At 44.4% G+C, this 22911-nt stretch overlaps 1 protein-coding gene and 2 long non-coding RNA genes across 8 annotated transcripts in view; 1 reads left to right on the plus strand and 2 right to left on the minus strand.

Moving 5' to 3' along the window:
• The window catches only part of LOC105276288 (homeobox protein cut), a 130386-nt gene extending 121183 nt beyond the window's left edge, over positions 1–9203 (minus strand). For all 6 annotated transcript variants that reach the window (XM_026972292.1, XM_026972290.1, XM_026972293.1 and 3 more), the window contains exon 1: positions 8957–9203. In XM_026972292.1, the coding sequence (XP_026828093.1) occupies positions 8957–9055 (99 nt within the window). In that variant the 5' untranslated portion in view covers positions 9056–9203. The remainder of the gene's footprint in view (positions 1–8956) is intronic.
• A 492-nt stretch (positions 9204–9695) lies between these two features.
• On the minus strand, positions 9696–18340 carry LOC113562558. The gene is made up of 2 exons (XR_003406975.1): positions 17932–18340; positions 9696–10630 (listed from the first exon to the last, which is right to left on the minus strand). It is a non-coding gene; the product is annotated as an uncharacterized LOC113562558 (long non-coding RNA).
• A 407-nt stretch (positions 18341–18747) lies between these two features.
• LOC113562559 lies at positions 18748–22153 on the plus strand. The gene is made up of 2 exons (XR_003406976.1): positions 18748–18924; positions 21469–22153. It is a non-coding gene; the product is annotated as an uncharacterized LOC113562559 (long non-coding RNA).
• Positions 22154–22911: the final 758 nt, after the last annotated feature.

A 22911-nucleotide genomic window follows, 5' to 3' on the forward strand; every position in this document is an offset into this window, starting at 1 on the left:
AGTTTCGGCATGTCCAGTTCGGGAACCACGTCTCCGGAGGACCTCTTTGTCGAGGAAGTGCCCGTGCGCGCGTAGGTGCATGATGCAAGTCGTGGGACGGCAGTTGGGTCAAGGGTCAGGTGGGTCGCGTCGTGATAATTAAGAGGTATCGCGTCGACTAGTCGAAACGCCGATATAACGCGTCGAATGGAGCGATTTGGCGTGTTTTCCGCGCGAGTAACGTGAGGATTGCGAATCCAATGCTGTTGGATCTCGCGAGGTGTATCCTGACGCATCGCGTGGATTCATGAGGATGCGCTAGAATGGTCAACGAGTCACTGACGTCTGCAAGACGGCTCGACAAATATTTGCTCGAATCCCGAGAGACGGCATACTGCAATGATCCATGTAATGACATACGCGCGCCTTGCGAGAATCTAAGACTACTCGAATGACGAAGTTCTCTCTTACTCTACAGGCTTTTTGAAATCCCGAAGTTTTCACCTGCGATTTCGCGGCACGATGAAGTCGACGGATCCATCGACTTCATGAAAAAATGGATATGAGATGCCTCTTATGAATTTCCGATCTGTACGATCGCAGCTGTTACGATCATGATACGACAGGCAACGTGCTCTTTGCCTTTTTTAAATAGCAACCCGCAATTAATACATCGACGAGACACCCGGGAACCGGTGACCCGCGAAGTGAGCGTTCGCACTCACTTTCACCGGCGGTACACTGCAGCCGATCGACAGAGACTGACGTTTCCAGGCCTCCGAGGTGGAGAACATACTCCGGCTGTTCGATCGCTTCTGCCCCCGTCGTTTGCACAAAGTAGAACGCAAAATCCATTGTATTTGTAAAAGCGCAGCACAACGAATATAATTCATAGTCTCGAGAATCGCGAGAAAGATCCGCGTGAATTCCATTGTACATCCAAATGTGAAACGCGGCTTTAACTTTTCGGTATCATAATATTCGTATTTCACACAACGTGAACGGGGAAAGACAGAACGTTTCACTTTACTGTGATCGTCACATTCGCGGATAATAAACGTTCACGCGCGGTTATCGGGCATGCCTATGAATCTTGGCACATTTTCATACGTGCACGCGTTATCCCGTCCATCATTCTGGATCCCATCGAGTAAACTATCGACGGGAAAATAATTTAACTCCCGGTACCGTCTGCATACCGTGAGCCCTTATCGCGCGGCGAATCGTGACGATACTTCCTCGCGTGGGATTTCACCCGGCAGTTAGTGGGTGCTCGGGGCGAGTAAGCGAGCGAGCGAGTATCCCTCACGACTCAGTGTGTATTTGGATATTTTTAGAGTGTGGGTGAATCACTGTTTTGGCCGCCGAGGCAGTCGAGCTCACCGACTCCTCGGCTAACTCCGACAGCTAAATCACCGATTTCAGAAATAACGGCCGCGGAAATTAATAATCCACATCATACCCCCGCGTGACTCTTCCACCCGATCCTACCCCTCGATGAACCGGTCGCCCGGCGAGTCACCGCTGCAAGTAACCCTTGTAGTAGTTTACTGCACGGTCTTATCTCGCACGACTGAAACGTGTTGCTTCGTATCATTGATCAAAACTGCCGTGACGGCGTGTCTCGTTTCTTCCAATGAGATATTCGCTGTCTAGGCTACCCGTGTTCACCATACGGAATTCCTCATCCATGTCTACACGCGAGTAGTCTCGCCCGGCCACATTATGACTCGCATTCCCGTTCACAACGTGCAATCGTTATCGTCTCCCTCTCGCTCCGTCTTTGCGCCTTCGAGCAAAGCAGGAATAAAGAAATCGCGAGTAAGGAAATCAATTTCCTCTCTTTTCCTTTCGCGATCAATCGCCAGCTGTTGTCTTCATTGTTCCCGATACAGGGTACGTGACGATAACGTTATCCTTGAGCGCACGTCCCTCACTATAACCGACAGGTGCTTGAATGTCGTGCACTGCTGTTTTCCCATGTACTTCATCGGTAAGACGATACCTCGAGTCGTTTCGGAGGATCGACTCGCTGACGAAAGAGTCGTCGGAAGAATGAGCGCGCAGACGACGAGGGTCTTGCCGAGCGAAGTGGTTCCGTTCTGCGTGCGCCGCTACCTCGTTCATTATGTATTTTAATAAGGCAAGGAGGCGAACAGCAAATATATACGCGACTGCGTGCACCTGCGCTCACTTATAGTCATCGCCTAACCGACCGCGTTGCTTACTAGCAGCTCGTAAAACAGGCGTACCCCGATCTAGTACGTAGGTCTAGACCAAGCCTGGACTAGACCAACGAGACGGCGCATCCGAAATAAGCCTCTGTATTCTATTTCGAGGTCGACACGCCGCGCGATACAGCACCACGATGTCGGTATAACGCGCTAATGATTCCTTCGTCGAGCTTCTCTCTCGCTCCCGCCCTCCTTTTGTGCGTACGCCACTGTCATTGCGCTCCCCTTTGAACGCGTTTGGGGTTTATAGTCTCGGTCGGGTTACTCCGTGTTGATTCGCATTTTCCCTTCGCATGCGTCTCATCGATTCGGAGTATTTTTAAGAAATTTGGTACACTGGCTCGTCGACCTCTCGTTTCTTGCGATATCAGATATACATGTATATTAAATATCAATAAGTTTTAAATAATTGATGTTTCAAAGTTTGAAATTCAAACGAGAACTCCTGAGAAATATTGAAGAATTTTCAATAATGAAATTATATTAAATATGATTGATTTATAACGTGTCATAAAAGAATTTGTACCGTACTGATATAATGATACATACACACTATATACTTAAATATTGAAAAAGACAGCAGTGCATGCATGCACACACACATACGCACACAGGAATTAAATATGCTGCTAGAGTTTGCATCTTGTTGCAATATTATATATCTATAATATTAATATTAATATTAATATTAATAAATATAATATCTTAGCATTAATAAACCTAACGTCTCACTTTGCGTAAAAATGCATTGGATCCGATACTTTGCATTCTCTATAATTCACGATTAACATCACGCTATGCTGATAAATAAATAAATCGAGTATTCACTAAGCATAATTAATACACGGGCAGCTTTATAGCCGAGCCGCTCTGTTTAACTGTGCGACTTTAATTTCTTTTTAATTAATAGTGATATCCAATTACTATAATTAATTTTTAACGAGTGACGTGCGATAATCCGTGCTAATGATATCGCACATCATAAATCCAAAATACATTGCATTACGGACGAGCCTATGTGCAACGTGAAACATTAATATGTAATTTACAGTTTGCGTTTGCAATGTACACGCGCAATATATCGCATTTTGATTTTAACAATCTCAACAATACACTTCCGAGTTTCGATGTTACTTCAAATATCTCAATCTCTATGTATTCCTACAAATACATTTTATTAATCACGCAAGAAGAAGTCACAGAAAGATAAGTTAATCATAATGTATATTATCCACTTTTACATGTTTAGTACCGCATTTAAAGGCCATCAATATGCTTAATGTTTGATTTACTTTAATCATTGAATTTCCCATTTCAATTCATCAAATCCTATTACAAATCGTCATACAGTCGACGTATAATGTGCCTCTATATACGGAGAAAAAGCGCTCCAGTGAAACTCTTTAGTCCTTTGACATCTGGCTCGTGCAACTTCCCTCTCCTCTCTCTTTCTCTCATTCACTCACCACACGTCCGTCTCCCTCTGGTCCCTCTCATCTTGCTCGCTCGAATGATCTCTCGTTCCCACTCACGTCCGCGTGACTCACGTCGCGGCGTGCGACGCACCTCGGTAAGTGTCGCCGCCTCTCGGGGATTTCGGGAACCTCGTCAGGGATTCCCCTACCATATTTCCAGGAGAAGGGATACCGGTCACGATAGTGGGGGACAATAAGGAATGGAGGGGAGGGTTAGCCACGGCAAAACTTTTGTCCATTCACGGCCGACACGCTCCTAATTGGGAGTACGCTCCGAGGTCTCGCTCCACGCGCACGGATGCTGCGTGAACGTGCTGGACCGGACCGGAACTTATATTTAGGAGTCGTATTTCTTATTTGCTCTCATGCTCGAGATCGATACTGATCGAGTGTGGGAAGGATCTTTCATTTATTGAATCTACGAGCAGTCTACAATGTTAGTCAATTGAGATTGGAATTATCGTTACTATCGAAATTATTTTCTCTAGGCAATTATGTTCCCTGATAAAAACACCATCGAGTCGCGGCCGTGCTCGTCCAAAAGTGACTTTTATAGAAAACATAAAAGTTAACGAAGATTAAATTTGTTAAGCGTCAAATGCAGACTCGTACATGCGAAAACTCGTTCTACTCGTCCTTTATAATGCTCTACGTCAACGTATACTGTGTGTCCGCATTCATGCATGCTTATCTAAAGGAAGTTATATTCACTACGTACACATTCATACATGTCAATGCAATTTCCGTTCGGTGAACAGAAAGTTTGATCACTAGAATTGAATGTAGTATTTTTTTTTCAATCATGGTCTTGAGAGTTGTTATTTCGTTTCGAAATTGCAGACATTGTTGCAACGATTTTTTCACAGATTTTTTTTATAGAAACACAGGATGGATTTGCGACGACCTAATTTTACGAAATACTGCATACGACCAGCTCGATTCGACTGGGAAAAAAATCATTATCTAACGTGTATTGACTCTATGTTTGTACGATGTGGTCAACGCCACGCTGTAAGTATTGACGTTGGAAATCGGAGAATATACAAATTGCGATGGCCAGATATCTCGCGAGTCATCTCTTCGTAACAAGGTTGCGATCTGACTGCGTTTACCAATACGAATTAATCTTAGAAGTCAGACCTGTCTTGAAAAGAAATAAGAAATCGATTTGACCGAATTTTCAATAAATAAGGCAGCCGAAATCAGAAGTTACTATAAATGCCATCGTAATAAACTGAGATGAAATAGCGCAAATTTTTCGTAGCTACTGATACTTGCATACAAAATTTCCTGAAAATGACGTTGATATCATAAAAATGAGTTTGTCACGAAGTCCGTTTGAATAATACAGTCATTGATCGGATTAACGAAGATAATAATTTCTGGAAATAGATTGTACTTTTGCGAACTGGTCTTTCATGCTCGAGTGGTACGCAACGATGACGAAACACCAACGTCGAAAGTCAATACAATGATGTCGAGAAATGTAGCATGCTAACGAACTGGGAGACTCACTCGATTGTCGTCGATAGCGCGCGAGTCAGAAAATTGCGCTGCAATCTCGTGCGCGTCGTCAGACGGAGCAATGTACTTTACTTCATCGCGCATTTCGTCGCGTGAACGCCTCATGCGATCAGTATACAACAAACTAGAGATCTAACGGGAACTTGTCGAATAATACACAATATCTGAGATACTTCGCTTACCTCTTCGAAATGAATTTAAATAGCGTTTTCTGCTAATCATATTTCTAGCCCTAATCTGTTGATGCCCTTATGGTGTCCCTTATGGACGGCTACGAGGAACTTCGCTTAATTCGGAAACCGAGTTAAAAGTACGAATTCACACTGCTTAACCATCGCGTCGCAACGAGAGAAGTTAATTTGCTTCCACAGCGCACTTCGCCCGCGGCTGTTTCAGTACGTTATATTTATTCACAGATGCCGTTTTGCAGCATGAATATTCTCAGGATAATCTTAACAGGCTAAAAAGGACGAGGGTCTTAAGAATCCAGTCAATGCGCTTGAAACCAAATATGAATTAAATCTTGAAAGTACTAATCACTATTTCAAGTTCAAGGTTTCAAATCTCGAAGCATCTGTTTCACTTATATCTCTTCTTTTGAAACAATAAAATGTAAAATTACAAAATATTATGCACATTTCTCACTGTGCTGGTGTTGGAGGCATAGACAGTGATTTGACCTGAAGAAACTTCTGTTTCCGCAAGTTAGACGGCATGCCTACGTCATTAGCTCGTAGACTAATCAATAGACATAATTATGAAACTATGTGCCATTAATAGTCCCGAGCCGTGCGGGTCATAATCTCGTGGTGAAGGACGGTGCGGCACTAGTTCGCGCGTTATTAAGCGGGTGTATTTTATAGGAAACCGGTAGTTGAGTAATAACGAGCGAGGGTTGCCAACGTTCGATTATGCTCCCTGATATTATTACACGGCAAAAGAGCGCAACTGATTAAATAAACTGCATTGAGTCTATAAGCAATGTTCTATAAGCAATGTTAGACAAGTCGATATGCAGAAATTCGTGACACTTGCCAAACTTAATGCACCTGTTAAATTTAATATGGATAATAATTTATTAAGCTACTTCTTCAATGCTATCTTTGAGCAAGCAGCTTCTCGATGTAAATAAGCAAGATGTGGAAATAGAAAAGAACAAGAGGATGTCACTTCAATTTGCGTCATTGATTTTTCAGAAAAATTGTAGAAATTGATGTTCTACTTATCAGCGAAGATTACGTATAAAATCTATAAAATCTATTTTCTGGAATGATTTCTAGGTTACGATAGTCGATAAGTCTCGTTAATGAATATCCGATAATACATCAAACTTGTGTAGAACGCGTTGTTCATTCACATCTGCCTGATTTCTCTTCTTTTTTGTCCTGCGGTCGGAACTTTCCTCTAATCAAAGGATGCGACGAACGTTTGCACTTCCTGCGTCCAGTCATTAACATCGGCACGTTTCGGTGGGGCTTTATCGTTTATCAGCGTACGACAACCCCCTTCTATGTCGGCCACTTTGCCACAAGTCGGCCGCGCCATCCCCAAATCGCTAAACTATCCTCCAAACACCAAGTACCGCACTAGGGAAACTTCGGCGTTAGCCACCCTCACACCTTCACCGTTCGACCCTAGAATCGGCCAAGTGGCCGAGAATCTGACCAACGAGCAATTACGGACGAGGTGCCGAAAGATTTTGCGGTGGAGGATTTACCACCAAACGCGGACGACAATCCCGGAATTATTTACGGAGTTAACTGACGGGGCAATATTCTATTTTCGAGATGCCCGGGACGCGGCGTTTGATAGTGACGTTTGACAAAACGTTTCAAACGTACAAATTATCCTAATGAGCCAGCGACTTATAAATCATAGCGCGCGCGGCGCAGTGACAGCTGTACATTCGTCAACCACGTTCAACGTTAAATCCTTTTTAATTTCTCCTCATTTTGCCATCGCGAAATGGCAGATCGCTCTTTTTTTTGCACTAATAGTCGACGATACAAATAGTTCCGATGATAGGGCTAACAGCAAACGACCGGTCTGGCCGTAATAGATATCAGTAGCTCGCGTTATTCATCAATACTGTCGCAGAAACGCGGTGTGGATCGCGTTATTTAATTTTTCCTTATTAACTGTGCCCGATGTATGTACGGATTCGTCAACAGTTGTCGAAACAGACGATTTCATACCGGTGCTTGCGAGATACGCTCTTAAACCGCGCGTTATAATTAAACCGCTCCAATATCCCATCTGTCAATTAAATCCGCCAGTATGCTTTCTCTAAGAATCGCAATGTCAGTGATGTGACAGATGAAACGTTTTTATTTATCGGCAAGTAAATTTTGCGAAAATCTAACGTGTGAGTTTGTGACAGTTTCTGGCAAAATCCGATATATAGTGATCGCCAATGACGAATATACACGATTTTCAAACAAATACGAGATACAGAAAATCACATTATATTAACGATTTTTGTTGTGAATGCGACTTCATTTCTTTCTTCCTTCTTTTGATTTATTTTATTAAATAAAATACTGATAGGTCACATCGATATTTAACGAGTAATAAAATATAGTAATAAACTATTTTCAGATTTGACTCTGAATCTTAAATCAATAACATATGCAACTCCAAGATATTTGCGATCTTATATTAAACTTTGTTTTCGTATTGTTTCTTTTTTTCTGAGGAATATGAATTACTAAGAATTAGCCGGCAAACGTTGCATCGAGTGCGAAATTTATAGATTACATGGCAAATTGCGTTTAACTGTAATACAAACCCGAAATTACTTTTTAGTTAATTACAATATCTTGAGTTATTGTAATTATTATCAGTAGTAAGCATGGCATTCTGTGAGTGAACTCATTATATTTAATATATTTAATAACTCGATAACTTCATGCATATGCATTCATAATTTACGTAGTTACAACTGTCAAGATTGTAACGCTATCAATGACTAACGCCTTCGAAGCAACGCGGTGACACTTGCAGCTTAGCACCGGCGCGCATTTAAACGGTAAACGCGTAAAGGTTCTCGCGCACTAAAATGTGTGTATTTTCTTTTCGAATTACGTAGAGAGCACTCTGTCCCGTCACGTAAATACCGGCAGCGTATCGAATGACTGTGTTACCCGCATCGAGTAGATTTTCTGATTTAAACGTTGCTAGTACGAACGCGTGACACGGTCGAACCCTCCGGCAACCCTCCGGGATTATCTCACCCCACGCGACGCCGAGCGGCCCATTTCCGGATATACGCAGAGCGAACGCACACTCACGGGCTCTCTTGCTCTCCGTCTCTCTGTTTCCCTTTCTCTCTCTTTCTTTCTCTTCCTCTCTTGAAACGCAGAGTACACCTGATCGGCACAATCGCGATCATTTCACTCTCGCGTGACCCAAAATGATCGCTACTCAACCTATCCGCACTAATCCTCATCATCGAAGCAACACACGTGCACGCAGTCTCAACGATTGCGATCACTACCCCTGTCATGTAACGCGACGAGAGGATACCTTCCGTTCTCCGTGATACGCGATCGCACTGATTGACGACACTAAGTTCTCATCGACTAGCCGGAATCGCGGAGTTCGCGAGATCACTTGAGCTTGGCAAGACGCGGCGACACGGCCGAAGGGAAGATCCTCCATTTCGCACTCAAGATCGACAGCACCAAGCCTGCCCGCCTGCCCGGGAGGAAGTCGAAGAAGCATGGAAGATCGTCGTACACTTACCTGTTGCCAGAAGTGGGCGAGCGTGAATAAGGGCTCCTTCTTGTAAAGCCATTCCATGGTCGTTATATTCCGCGAGTTGGCCTCCGCGGAGGCCTGCATGCTAGCCAATGCCGCTGAATTGAGGCTCGCTAGTATCGGCTGCTGGAGCGCCGCAGTCACGACGGAGGTGTTGCTACCGGCTACCAGATTGGCGTGGTACACGGTCGACGCATCCTCCGAACCACCAGTAGCCAGTAGTTGGGCCCCGATCGGCGCTGAAGGCCCCTGGAGCCCCAGTGACGAAGCCACTTTGACGGCTTCGAGCTTCTCCGGCGGGCACAAAACTGCTCTTCCTCGTTTGCCGTCACCGCCGCCGTCTCCGCCGCCTCCGTTATCGCTGGCACTCGGGGAACACGTTTTAGGCGGCGGTTCCGTTGGTACCGTCTCTCACTGACAGTTTACGGTGTAGCGCGATGCGTGTTACGTTGTGTGTCACGCGTCCACTCGACAAGTTGCACCTTCGCGTTATTGCCTCACGATCAACATCGCCGAGCTGATACTTCTTCGTGGCAGCGCGCATTCGATTCTCATGACTTCTCTTCTAGACGGTTCTCGACGGCCGTGTTGTAAAAAAGCCGTTGATTGACTATTATCACATACACATGCACACACACACACATACACATACACAGTACGTATTCAATCTAATGATCTAAGTGGAATACTCTTCTTGGATCGATCTCTCTTTCCCCGATCTGTAGCACGAGCCGATCATCTGCGCTGAAACGTAGCGCGTCACGATTCGTCCAAGCAACGCCGAATCAAACTGGAGCGACACTCTGACGACACTCTGGGAACTCTGACGGATCAGGGCCAGGTGGTCTCACGTTGGTCGAAAACGTGCTCGGTACCACGGCATCATCACCACTGTGCTGAACGTCGTCTCGATCTTCCTCGATCGACGGATCGTGGTGATCCGGATCATTCGTCACCGTGTCATCAGTCAGCACTATTAAAGGGTCGCGGTGCTCCTGGGCCGGACCATCCGCGGACTCATCACGATTGCGAAATCTCGCGCAGACAGTCCGCCGATCTTGACGTCGAGCTCCGCGTCGCCGTTGCCCTCCTCGTTCACGTAACGATAATGCGTGCAGACGTCTACCCGCTGCCGCATCACACGGCACGCATCACGGTACGAGGGCAATGTTTCTCACTCGTCGCTAACAAGGACCAAGTCCGCGACACTCACGCACTTGAGGTGTATAATCGACCACACAAAAAGAAGAAAACCAATCACGATGACACGAACACGGAGTCTCGTCACCAGTCACGAGGAAGATCACTTCGGGATTCGGAGCACTTTGGTGACACTCAGTGCAACACTTGATCGATACGCCACGCGAGTCGAAAATCCGTTTCCCTCGTAATCCGTTCTCCAGCAGAGTCTCTTGAGCCTCATCGACATCCACCTGATAGCAAGCCGGACGTCATGTCCAACACCTCCTCTTGTCGAAGGGCAGAGCGATAAGAGACAGCTGCATCCTTCAGTATCCTCCCCTTTTCTGTCGTCTTCTCCTTCCTCGTGGTACCACTGACGCACCCGGGTTGCGTACCCTTTCGTCCGCTCTCGTCCGGATGACCCCAAGAAGAGAGAACGAGACCCGTCCTAGCAGGCTCCTAACCTGAAACTAAGAGCTACCGGACGACCGATGCAATGCCTGGAGGAGGCGCAGAGCCAATGGTGGGAGATGGGCGGAGCCTGAGACGCGTAGTGGGGGTAGGCCGGCCCCCCACACGACCAATCTTGGGCTCTCGGAGCGTCCCCACCACGGTAGCGCGCCGTCTGATCTCGGAAAGGACACTACAGGAGTGGGGATAAGCCGCGGGAAGGAGCGGGAGGCCGCGGAAAGAAGCGGAGGCTGGCTAGATGGTCCCTACCAGAGCGGATCTCATATTTTCAACTCCCCGACCGCCCTTTTCCAACCCCTGCCGATCACTAGTTCCCTTCTTCGTTCCTTCCTCTTTTTCTTCTGATTTCCCATCCTTTCCATCCGATCTATCCCCTCTCGCTTCAGCTATTGGTCTATTTTATTTTTTCGATTTTCTATCTTGCCCCCACTTCTCTCGTTCCTTTCCTATCCCTATTTCTCTTTCCCTATTTCTCTTTGCTCTCAAAACCGTCAAAAGCTTTCTTGACGGTTGACAATTTAAGTAAACTATTTGTTGAAAAACACCAAGATTATAAATTTGATCATAATTTTCGGAAAGTTATCAATGTTTCCGTTAATGACTCGACTGAGTAAAGTTGGAAATCATTCATGTCGGCAACAATCACAGTATGAGAATTGTTTGAATACAAGTTGAATGTTCAAGAAATTTCATTAAATTTCACACATCAAATATTTTCTGGATTATTGTTAATTTAACATAGTGTTAGAGCCATTATTATAAATGATAAAAAGTATTAAATGAGGGATGAGAGAGAGAGAAAGAGAAATAATTAAAACATTGCAAAAATAGTAATATTCGAATTTATAAATGACAGTTGTGTTCATTAAGACAATATGATCACAAGTAATATAATAACATTTTTCAACTAAAAATTGAAAAACTTGCAATTTCCAAAAATTATTTTATCCAATATGACGATGCTCCTTAAATAGATAAAAATTATAGAAAAATCGTGATTAGCGAAGCAAAGTTGTTCAAACTGTCATTTACGCAAGAGTAAAAATTACAAGCTATCCAAAGTCTCCTTCCGCGCGCTGTATCCACCATTACACTCAGTGCCTCTCTTTTTCACTTAACTACTTGAAAATTACTTCAAAAAGCCGGACAAGTTTCCTTCGAAATTTGTAAACTGAATCTAACAACTATAGAGTTGTGAAATCTAACAGCTTGTCGATACATGGACATCTATTTAAATTTATAACTTTATAACTATATTTATTTATTAAATATGTCATTAAAAATTTAGCTGATTAGATATCGCTATTTATAAAGTCAGATAGGTCATTTCATGAGATAGGCGAGAAATTTCTTAAAATGAATTCTTTTCTTATCCAAAATATTTAAACAATTTGCGTGATTGTAACTGCTCATTTTAATGGGAGACAATAAACTTTTTTGTCATGGAAAATGAAAAATTCAGGATATGTACGTACTTGCTATCGCGGCAGTTCTCAAGAAAAAAAGAGAATATACTGTAAGCAGTTTACCAGAATTATTTTTGCCGTGGCGTTATAGGGTTGACTTACGCGTCGTAAATAAAAAAATAGGCTAAGGGCACACGCGTGCAGATAATAGCCCACTGAAGGGGTTAGCTGGTACAACCCGCCTTTTACCGCGGGTAAACCCACTTCGCACCAGTTAACTTAACTGGTATCGAACTCGGCGCACGTATGAGCACACGTAACGTTCATTTTCATTTCTGATTGTCTGCCAAGTTTGGCTTTCGATTTACTGACTTTCGACTCCACCAGAGCTTGCTTGTCTCGGTTTGAGCAATTTTTGCATTTTGCAACTGGTGTATAAAAAATTCGTGGAATCTCAAATATCAAAGTTAAAAGCACCGATTAAATAATACAACTCGTGCATATTAGAATAATACTGTCTGGAAAGCGCTCGAAAATATTGAAGAGATGCTGTTATAATTGTTTGTTTAGACATACGGTTGTTAATTCAGGGCATAATGCATTACATTTACGCAGTAAGTTATTTTTATCACGACCAATTTTTATCATAATAATTTCGCAATGAAACTTCTGATAATCCATTATAGCAATCAGTATTGACTTTTTTGTTATAGTAATATTTTTGTTAATAATTTTGTTAGTAATCGCGCAATATTATTTAATTTTTTCTAGTTTTTATTGTGGTGTTGCTAGCGGCTAACAGATTACCGCGATGCTACCGCAGGTCAATGCGGGAAGTTAATAACGTTTGATTGAATATGATACCAGGTATATCTACAATTCATGCAACGTTCGGGCGCGCCGTCATTAGAATACTGACTGGATACTTGTTGCTCGATTAGCGCAACGAAGTTGCAACGATCGATTTGGCACGATTAAGTATTCCGTGCTAATTCGCGATACCGTCAACAGTTTGGGATTGGTTTCTATGGCTAACGCGTGGCTGTTAGTTTAGGGAATTTCAACTGGTTGTTATTAATGTGACAATGTCTGCTTTCGTATTCCGCAGTGAATGCGGTTCGTCTCGAGTCGTGTTCTCGCGGACGACGTAAGGAGGTAAATGGTAATCGAAAATCGTTGTGCTACCAAGAGTAGGAGAGGATGTCACGTGTAATTATTAACAGGATAAGATCTACGTGTCGCGCTCCGTCCACGTAGCGGTACCAACGGCGCCATAAAGTCATTAAATTATTATTTCACGCAAAACACAAGCGCTAATAATGCTCTTAGTAAAACATGGCATTACTATAACTTTACGTTGATCCGATTCCCGAGCGAAATGTCGCCGCGAGAGATCACTTTTAGAAGTCAGCGGCCCCGGCAGCATCTTTGTGAGATCCTTGCGCGTAGCACTCGAGTATCGGTTGCGCCGTAAAGCCCGTAGAAATTTCATAAACCTGTAATTTTCACGGACCGGCGTGCCGCGATTATGTCAGTGCGGCGCATCTGCGGCATCACCGCCGCGCAAAATTTATCAGGCGCGACTCTCGACCACGAAAATACTGCGGCAGACTGCCGGCTTGTCAGCGTGTACTTTACGGTCACCCGGTATAGCGCGGGGATTAGTTTGTCAACGCCGGCCGGCGTGCGCGAGACGTGCGTGTACATCCGCGTGTGCATCATCCGCGTGTGCACGCACGGAGTACGCGTCTCGCGCATCGTCTGCCGGTGTTAGCACCGCCGGTCCTCGCAGACTTCTTACGTCTTCGACAGTTAGAAATATAATGCGGTGTCCACACTTGGATACATTGTTGGCAGAGCCGGCGATGCGGACAAACGTGCCGCGTTATGCGGCCACGTAACGCGCGCGCTCGCCCCGCCTGTGGTGGAGTGACCAATGGACCCAAGTTTTAAATAGAACACGAAGACACCCTAAATAGAATCAAAATGCTCTGTCCCCCTCTTCCTCTCTCTCTATCTTTCTTTTTCTTTGTCGCATAGAGACGAGCATCTTGAAGCGAAATTGCGGAATCTTGACGCGGCCGCATCACTCTATACGCGCCTGTATCGCGATTTTCGCGGATTCCGCTTTTGTCCCGTTGCTGCGGGTAAATATTTGCGACGCGATTGTGGCAGGTGAAATTTAGTGCGCAGAAATTGTCATTACATCCCTCGCCATGTGCGACGTTATGTACTCGTGATTCACAAGGATATATAACTTACGATCCTCGCCGCGACGACTACGTTTCTAATTATGCAAGGGAAATGTAATCGTAAAGTCGATCGATGCACGGTGCAAGATTTTCGGTAAACCATTTTTGTATAAATTCGCGAAAACCTTATAGCTCCATTTTATGATGCGAAATTGAGTTGAAAAAATGTTATAGCATAATTTAATAGAATCACTTTTCCATTATAACTCTGGAGAACAAATAGAAAAAGAAATGCACACATTAGACTTGTTGGATAATTAGAATTACAATCAATGCGGTTATTTCTGATCCGAAACGAGCAGATAAAGTTGGCTGACAGTCCGTTGTGCTGAGCACATAATGAAGCTCGCTTAACACGAACTTACTGTGACACATTCTGAACAATCTATCGCTTTTAGTCCGTTATTCGTTAAGTTATTCAAAATAGAGCCGTTGTATTGCAAAATTGCATTACGCCATTGCCACAGTTAATATCGAAACGAAATATCTCTCGCACGTAGTTAGATCTGTCCGAAATGCTTGCCAGAAATGCAAAATTGAAATAGAAATATTTTTTATGGATCACGCCGGGCTCCTATAGGTATATATCCTATAATAAATTTGCTCGCCGAAAATAGCGATTATTTAAAATGGCAAAATTCGTAAACGACTGGTCGGGAGAAAAAGCCGCGTGACGCATAATGGATAGTTATTATTTTTCTGCTGATTCGCGCACACCAGTATTTCCGCATTGCGAAAAATCGTACGTTGGACAAAGAGATCGGACACTTGACGATCGTTTGCATTTACAATAAAGATAAAATTACGCGGCCGAAAGTATTCGGCCGGCGTGCGCGGGGCGCTCGGCGATTGGCCAAAAACACGAATACACCCTCGCGTTTTGCAATGCCGTTGAGACGATTTTACTGCTCGTATATACACGGTATGGCCGGTCAGTTCTCGTAATAGTACGACAAGTTAATGCGTCGTCTGATATGCGACGTGCTGCCCGGATTTCGATGTACCGTGGAATAACTCACTTGCGACAAATCATTTGGAGTTTAAATTACATATTTCCCAGACGTATGCCGGTGGCGGTCGCGGGTTTATTTCGCATTTACATCGTCCATCGATGAAAACAAAAACCGAATTTCTCGGCCATTTTCCGTGCCACGCCGTGCATCGCTTGCGCGCCGCGGTTTCTCGATCGCATTTCGCTTTATGCAAATCACCATTTGTCGACCGTCACGAATTTTTACACGTGTCGCACGAAAAAGTCGCGATTGTCACGAGGAATGAGAGCGTTTTTAATTTCGCATACGTCCCGCGCGGAATGCCAAATGCCGCGCACGCCAGGCACGACTTTAACTAATCTTTCCGATGTCTAACAATACGTGCAAGACCTTTTATTTTTCAAGCTCCTCCTTCTACTGCAAGCAGGTGCAAAAAGATACGTGCCGATAATGCGAAACCTTCTCGCGCGGGAGAGTCGCCGGGTCTCCGAGCAGAGGTCTGCTCATTGAGGTCACCTGAAACGAAGCTTGAGAATCCGAAACGCGGCTTCGTTTAATCGTCGTGATTACTTTACTTCGCGTCGCGGGAACGTTGCGGAATCGCGAGCGGAACTGTGCTCGGGACAAAAAAAATAGTCCCCCGGCTGTCGAAAACGGAACCGCGGGAGAACGTCCGCGTCTCGTCGTGCGTCACGGTCGTCTTGGAATTTCGCTGCTCGCAGCAGAGAGACTCACTTTCTTCCAACGGTCGCACGCTACTCAATATACCGGTCGACGATAAAGTCCCGTCCGCCGCCCTGTCCCCGCCATTGGTCTTCGAGGGGCAACGCGATTCTCTTCGAGGACTCCCCGGCGATTGTAACAATATCTTTCGCGCGCGGAGGCGCACGAAGGATGCGACGACGAACGAGAGAGTCGTAAGTTCAAGAGCCGCGCTCAGGGACGTCGTCGCGCGACACGCTCGCGGTAGGAACGACATGAGACTTAACCGTTTGTCCGACGTAAGTAAGCGAAATCTTTTTTACACCGGATAAGAGCACCGGGCCTCGACGAAGCTGGGGGGAGACGGAGGAAGGGAGTTGGCGGAGGGGGGTACGACTGAGGGGGGTACGCGCGGGATCCAGGGAATGAACTCGATCCGGGTTGAACGCTGGTGATTATTTTTCGAGACGACGCCTCGTGCGCGCGGACTCACTTCTCACATGAGAAATTGCGTTTCTCAGAAAGACGTTTGTCATCCGCAGCGGCTCGCGTACGATCGCGGATGCAAAAGGGGAAGGGAGAAAGAGAGGGACACCGAGGAAGTGCAGCTGACGGCGGAGGATCGATCGTAATTAAATAGTCCTTCTCGTTCGGGGGTCCCCCTTTTTCGGCTACGCGTGTACGCGGTAACGTTGCACCCAGTTTCTCCCATGGATTTTCTCGAGATGCACCCGCCGAAAATAAAGTGTGCGGGGAGATGGTGGATTTATAGGGCACAGGGAAGGAAATCTTTTTCATCCCCCTAATGATGATCTCTCGCGAACGATCTCGAGTTTCGCGCACACACTTGACGCCAGGTCTGCGCGTTGAAACGCAAATGAAGTTTACGATCGCGTACTCGAGACGTTAAGGTTTACGTGTTTGCCGATCTGAAACTCGCGCGAATTATAATAGTCAGCTAAGTGCTATCAACCGGGTCTCGAGTTCTCCGACAGAGAGCCACTCGAATTGCGTTTCTCACTCTTCTCGCCGAGCCGTAAGGCAAGTTGGTTGACCGCTCGAGATAAAGGTACGTAATGCGCCCGAGACGATCAGGAATCCGTCTGATGGTCACGTTCACGCTGGTCCCGTTTCGACTTTCAGATAATCCTAGAGAACGCTTGCACGTGTATGATGTATTCGCGGAGACGCGACACTTCCAGCGAGAAAGAAAATCCCACGAAAGTAACACCGATCGAGAGTGCGTTTGTCATTTTATCACAGCATCTCTTGGATAATGGTACAAAAATTTCGCACGAGAAGTTTTTACTTTTGCAAGGCACAATTTGTTTTTGATCATAAATTGTTTTCTTAGATTTGGTGAATATTAAACATGATGTCACGCAAAAGTATTTTTAAAGAAATTTAAAATTTTTAAGCAGCTTGCCCAAAATTGACAGACACGAAGAATTCGCGCTAAAGTTATTATTAACAATAGCTTGTATCAATGTCATGTTATTTAGAATAAATTTTCGTTATTGTAAAACTCGGTACAAATTTGTGGTCTAGGAATGCATTGCTTAAAAAAATCTTAAAAGTATATGTCGCTCTTATTTATATAACATCCGGATGTTAAAAACTCAAAAGGGAAGTTTTTATATTTTGATGATTCTCGACATGAAAAATTTAGAATTTGAAATGAGTATTTTAAGCAGAAACAATCACACGCTTTGTTTTAATCATCTAATTTCTCATATTTTTATTCATTTAAATCAAAATTATTCTAAATTCTCGTTTCATGTCCATTTTGAATAATCGACTGTCAGAAAAACAGACCGTCGAGAAATAATAATTCGCGTATCATATGCCAATCACCCGCGTCTACTCGGAACCGTCACGGGATCTTTCGAGGGAAACTTTGTCACAGCCGAAGTATCATCACAAGTACACAATCACAAATCGCCGGTGACAATCACCTGGTGCAACACAGTCTCTGCGGTGTTGTCCGCGGGTTACTCTTCGGCGTCGTCTTCCTCCTCGAGTGTCTTTCCCCCCCTCGATCTTCGCGGTTGTCCGCACAGTCGGATCTTCAACAAGAGCGAAAAAGAAAAAATAAAAATTCCGCGCACATTCAAAAGCAAATTGAAAAAATCGAGTAACTTGGGATCGTCGGGCGCCTTCTTCGCTCGCGCGAGCGTCCTCGTGCGCGCGGAACGGGGGCGGCGGGGAGAGTGCACCTTACACCGCAACACCGTGAGTGCCTGGCACTCGCCCGGCGATCCGGCGCGTGAGGCGTCGTGTCGGCCCGTTCGATCCACGCACTCCGCGCGCACTCCTCGTGTGCGTGTGCGATGATCCTGCTGGGCCTGTGTTCTGGCCGAGACTAACTCGAGCGCTCGGTGCCTGCAGCCCTCGCAGTCATCCCTCCGGCCACGCACTTTTCCACCCCGGCGAAAGAATTGTCCGCCACGTCCTCGCCACGCGTCGTCCGGTCGACGTCGGCGAGCTGATACTCGCCGTCGTGAATCGCCACCGGAAGCGTCCCAAGGATGGTCGCCCGCGCGCCTTCGACCACCCTGTCTCCCTGACCCATGGGGGTGGTCGCGGGGCTGAACGACACGGGAGTACGCGAACGCACCGACGTTGGACAAGACTTAATCGACTCGGGAGCAGGAGATCGCCTCGGTGCGGGCCGTACGGTGGCGCCGCGTAACGCGAAACGATGAAAACCAGCCCGCTGGAACGTGAGGGTGGTTACCCCCACCAGTGCGCCGGGCACCCCTACCATCCACGGCCACGAGGACACGAACCGCACAACGCCGAGGGACGGTTCACTATATCAGGTATCGGAAGTATCGGTGACTTCAACGGGCTGATCGGAAAGAAGGGTTGCGCTACGCTCGAAGTGATCGAATTGAGCTGAGGGTGACGAGTTCCGGTTTCGGGAGGATTGAAGGATCTATCTGTCGGTGAGGACTCAAGTTCTAGTTACGAATCGAATCTTTAATTATAATTTTTTCAAATCCGCCTTTTTCTTTTTATGGAAGCGAGATTGGATATTCTCCCATCTGCAATGTGTGACCTCATTTCTCGATAGATCAATTGTGATAGAAGTGCAGGACTTCTTAGTTGAGAATTATATTCTGATCTTTAAGTAAATCGAGCATACTACTATGCATCATCTTTACTATAATCTCAAGAAATTTGAATGTTTAAAATCGTTAGTTATTAGAGGGGATGTTAGAACAATGTTGTTTAAAGCGGAAGAATTTGTCAGCTTAAAGCGTTCAGCATGCAGTAATATATTAATCGCTTCAGAACGGAAAGTTTTCACATATATCTCACGATATTAATTTCAAGTTTACGAAGACGAGAAACGTATTTTGAAAAGAGGCACGCTCGAAGTGCGAGCAGACAAGTCGAAAAAGTAAGATAAGTTGATAGTTTGGCTCTCGGATCCTTCTTTCCGATCGTATCGGGAGTCAAAGCACGGCGACAGGGTGGGAAAAGGGGTGCATGAGCATGCGCTCGGAAGGGGTGATCTTAGGCGCAGGTTCTAACCCCCTTGCTGCCCCCACTGCTGTCGCTTCTGGACGATCACACAGCCCGACGTTTTTCCACCCTTATCGCTTCTCATCCTCGCCCGAAAGCTTATATATGCACTTTCGCAACTCGTACCGTAGCGCGATATCTGTAGCGTCAATTCGAGATTGGCATCACTGTTGTTATCTCGGCGATACCGTTCCTCGCAGAAATTCTGTCTTCAATTTGGAAAAGAGTCTATTATTTAATAATAATGAGACGAGAAAATAAATTAGAGTTTAAATTAAACTTCTAACTTGCTCCTTATTTTATTTCATTTTCTCAATTTTTCCTTGTTTCTTCTGAGAAATAATTATTACTTTGACCAATCACTCGAGTTCTTTCGATACGTGAATCCCTCTTTTCGTTGCGCGATACTGCGGAGTCCCGTTCGACTGTTAGCTACTACCAGGACGATCATAGTGTGCGCACGGACGACAACGTAACACATGTACATCTCGGAATACACGCGCTCTTGGAAACAGTTTTCAGAAAGGTGCACTTGAACGAACGTTAGGAACTGAATGGAGGCTTTCATCCTGAGAGCCGCGGCCGACAATGTGCAGCACACTCTTTAAAAATTCCTGTCCGGCATTGTCGTGACCTCCTCTCCGAAAATTGTTTTCCACGATCAGATTAATTACCATTCTGTTTATATATCGCATGCTGTAAGCGAAGATGTATGAAAATTTCTCGAATTTTTTCAAAAAGCCTATTCTCGTCCCTTTTACAATAGCAATTTTTTATAAAATATGTTTGCGTCGCATAAATATAAAACAATTTATTTGGAGAACTTGCTCCTTAACAAACATGAAACTTACATTAGATGATGTGGGCTCATGGAAAAAGTATAGAAAATTGGTCATTATCAAACATCCCCGTTAATGTCAGTTTTAATTTTATATATCTCTTTGAGGGACAGAAAGTGCGATCCCGAAGAGGAATTAAAACTACTTTCAAGTTATTTTCGTGCTTGAGATTGCTCGAACGTAATTCTAAAGATCTGATGAAACAAGATCTCGGTTCCTGGCGTTGGCCGTGACCATCTGCTGTACATTACTTCGCTTTGTAAGTACACACGGGAACGTTGCCGCGTGTAAGGCAAACCCTCAAATGACTGGAACGGCATTACTCTTCCCAGCACTTACACTCGTAGCTCGCGTATAGAGAACCGTGAGGAAAAATTTTCCGTTAATAACTATAGCGCGCAGCGAATAGATTAGACACGTCATCTTGATCGGTGAATTACGACCGCAATTAGCAACGATTTGCAATTTTAACGACCGTGCCAAAATAAATTATCTTTCTATGACTGTCACGTATCGTTGCGGTAATTAATACACGAATGTCAAGGGGAGGAATTTTTCGCGAGAGAAATTCACAATTCATGCGTGATCTACGAATCAAGATCGCTGCTTGTGATGCAATTGCCAGCTTACATCCGATACACGTCTGACGTAACGCGTGCGTCTGTTCTATAATCTATTGTTCAACACTGTCCTCCCGAGACGAGGGTTAAGCGTTTACTTTCGATCACATAATGAGCGGCAATGTAGGCCAGGAACGTCCACAGGATCGTATTTCGCCGTACGTGGCGACACTCAACACTCGGGTCGAGTCATACAGGGAATAGTCGATTACGTATGATAGCGCACCATATTTCTCAGAAGCTCCGTAATCGCCGTGCAATACATAATAACAAATGAGAGCGTCGAAGCCGCAATAGCACGCCGATGGATCGGAATTGAACCGAGCTGAACAATGTTTTACAATAATTTATTTGTGCAATAACGTGCAATTGTGTTGTTTTAAAACGATCAACTTCTGCTATTCTGAAATAACTTCAAATTTATTTTACATCATGTGAATGTATGGGGATTATTGTGCAAAATATTTGTATTTGTATATAAATTTGAAATATTTCATTGCAGTTTGCATCGACACAGCGATCAAGACGTAATCAAGGCGGAGACGTCGAAAATGCTTACACTGAGTACACTGATAATATTTGCTATGCATACGCATGCTAAACAATCGGACGCATGCAAGAGGCACGCAATTGCGTGCAGATTTCCTTCAACAATACGAAGAAATTGTATGATATATATCGGCGATATCACTTGTCGATATGAAAGACGCAATATCTTTTCCTGTGTACAAAATACAGTGGATTTTTTCGTATTCCTTGGTAATTTACGAATTTTGTAACTAATCGATTTTGTAAATAAACAATCTTGTAAGTTTTTAATATTGCTAAATTCGAAAAATGTTCAAACACATAATATTGCCGTATTTTTTGTTTGATATAGCTAAATAATAAGATAAGTGTAGTAATTAAAATAGGTATAAATACATGTTAATGAATTTCATAATTAAGTTATCTTCAGAAATCTGGATGTCAACAGCGCATTATTTCAATTAATTAGTATGTATTTGAAGTAAGATTTTTATTGCCACTCCGCAACAAATGATAAGCAAAACTAAAGCATCCATTCTTACAGCAATGCAGTTCTCATGCTGTCCGTTCTACTTTATTGTGCAACGCGAGCGTTGTAATTTTGTCTAATTACCGCAGCAAGAAGTAATTTGCAATAAACGCTTCTGAGGATTAATTAAGACATTTCTTAAGAGATCGCGTTTAACTTCCATACGTATAATTGTATTGTGTGACGGAAATATAATTCATTACCCTGAATACAATCCGCGAATCGTAACACGCTCCTGCTTTTCGCAATTGACCGAATGTTATCTTACAACATTGATCGCTCTGAAACGTTGCGTTTTTTTCGTGACTTCTGATGACACTGAGAAAGTAATAACACGCGATCGACATTGTCGATAATTATCATTAATATAACAAATCAATTAGCTATATTTCTGGGTGTTTTAAAATGATTCACATTGCATTTAAAATCATTTCGCTCGTTCACGACCCGATTTGAAGACATTCCTATCCGGTTGTTAAACATCAATCCAGACTGTCTTGAAATAATTCACAAAGGGTTTCGTAGAGAGAGTCGCCTAGCCGGTTCGGTCTACCGACAATGTCTGCGCTGCGATGGGAAAGAGCAGTCACTATTAATAAACATAGGCGGGATTGTTATTCGAAAATTTCGTGTTAGTATGCGGCGAATCTGGCTCTGGCCCGTCATTGACCCAGAAAATATGCAACCTACAGGAACACTGTTCCCAATCGTGCGCGGCGACTTATTCGCCGATTGTCATTAAGATTCCTCGTCATGGTCGTAACGCCGAATTTCGTCCCCTCGCATAATTAATGTGATCGCTTTGCATGAGATTAACATACGCGCATGTTCGAGCCGCTGCCTCAGATAATCTCTCAAACAGACTCATACATAAGCACAAGTGACGAA

The sequence above is a fragment of the Ooceraea biroi genome, chromosome 9 (genome assembly GCF_003672135.1).
Source record: "Ooceraea biroi isolate clonal line C1 chromosome 9, Obir_v5.4, whole genome shotgun sequence".
Classification (NCBI taxonomy): Eukaryota; Metazoa; Arthropoda; class Insecta; order Hymenoptera; family Formicidae; genus Ooceraea; species Ooceraea biroi.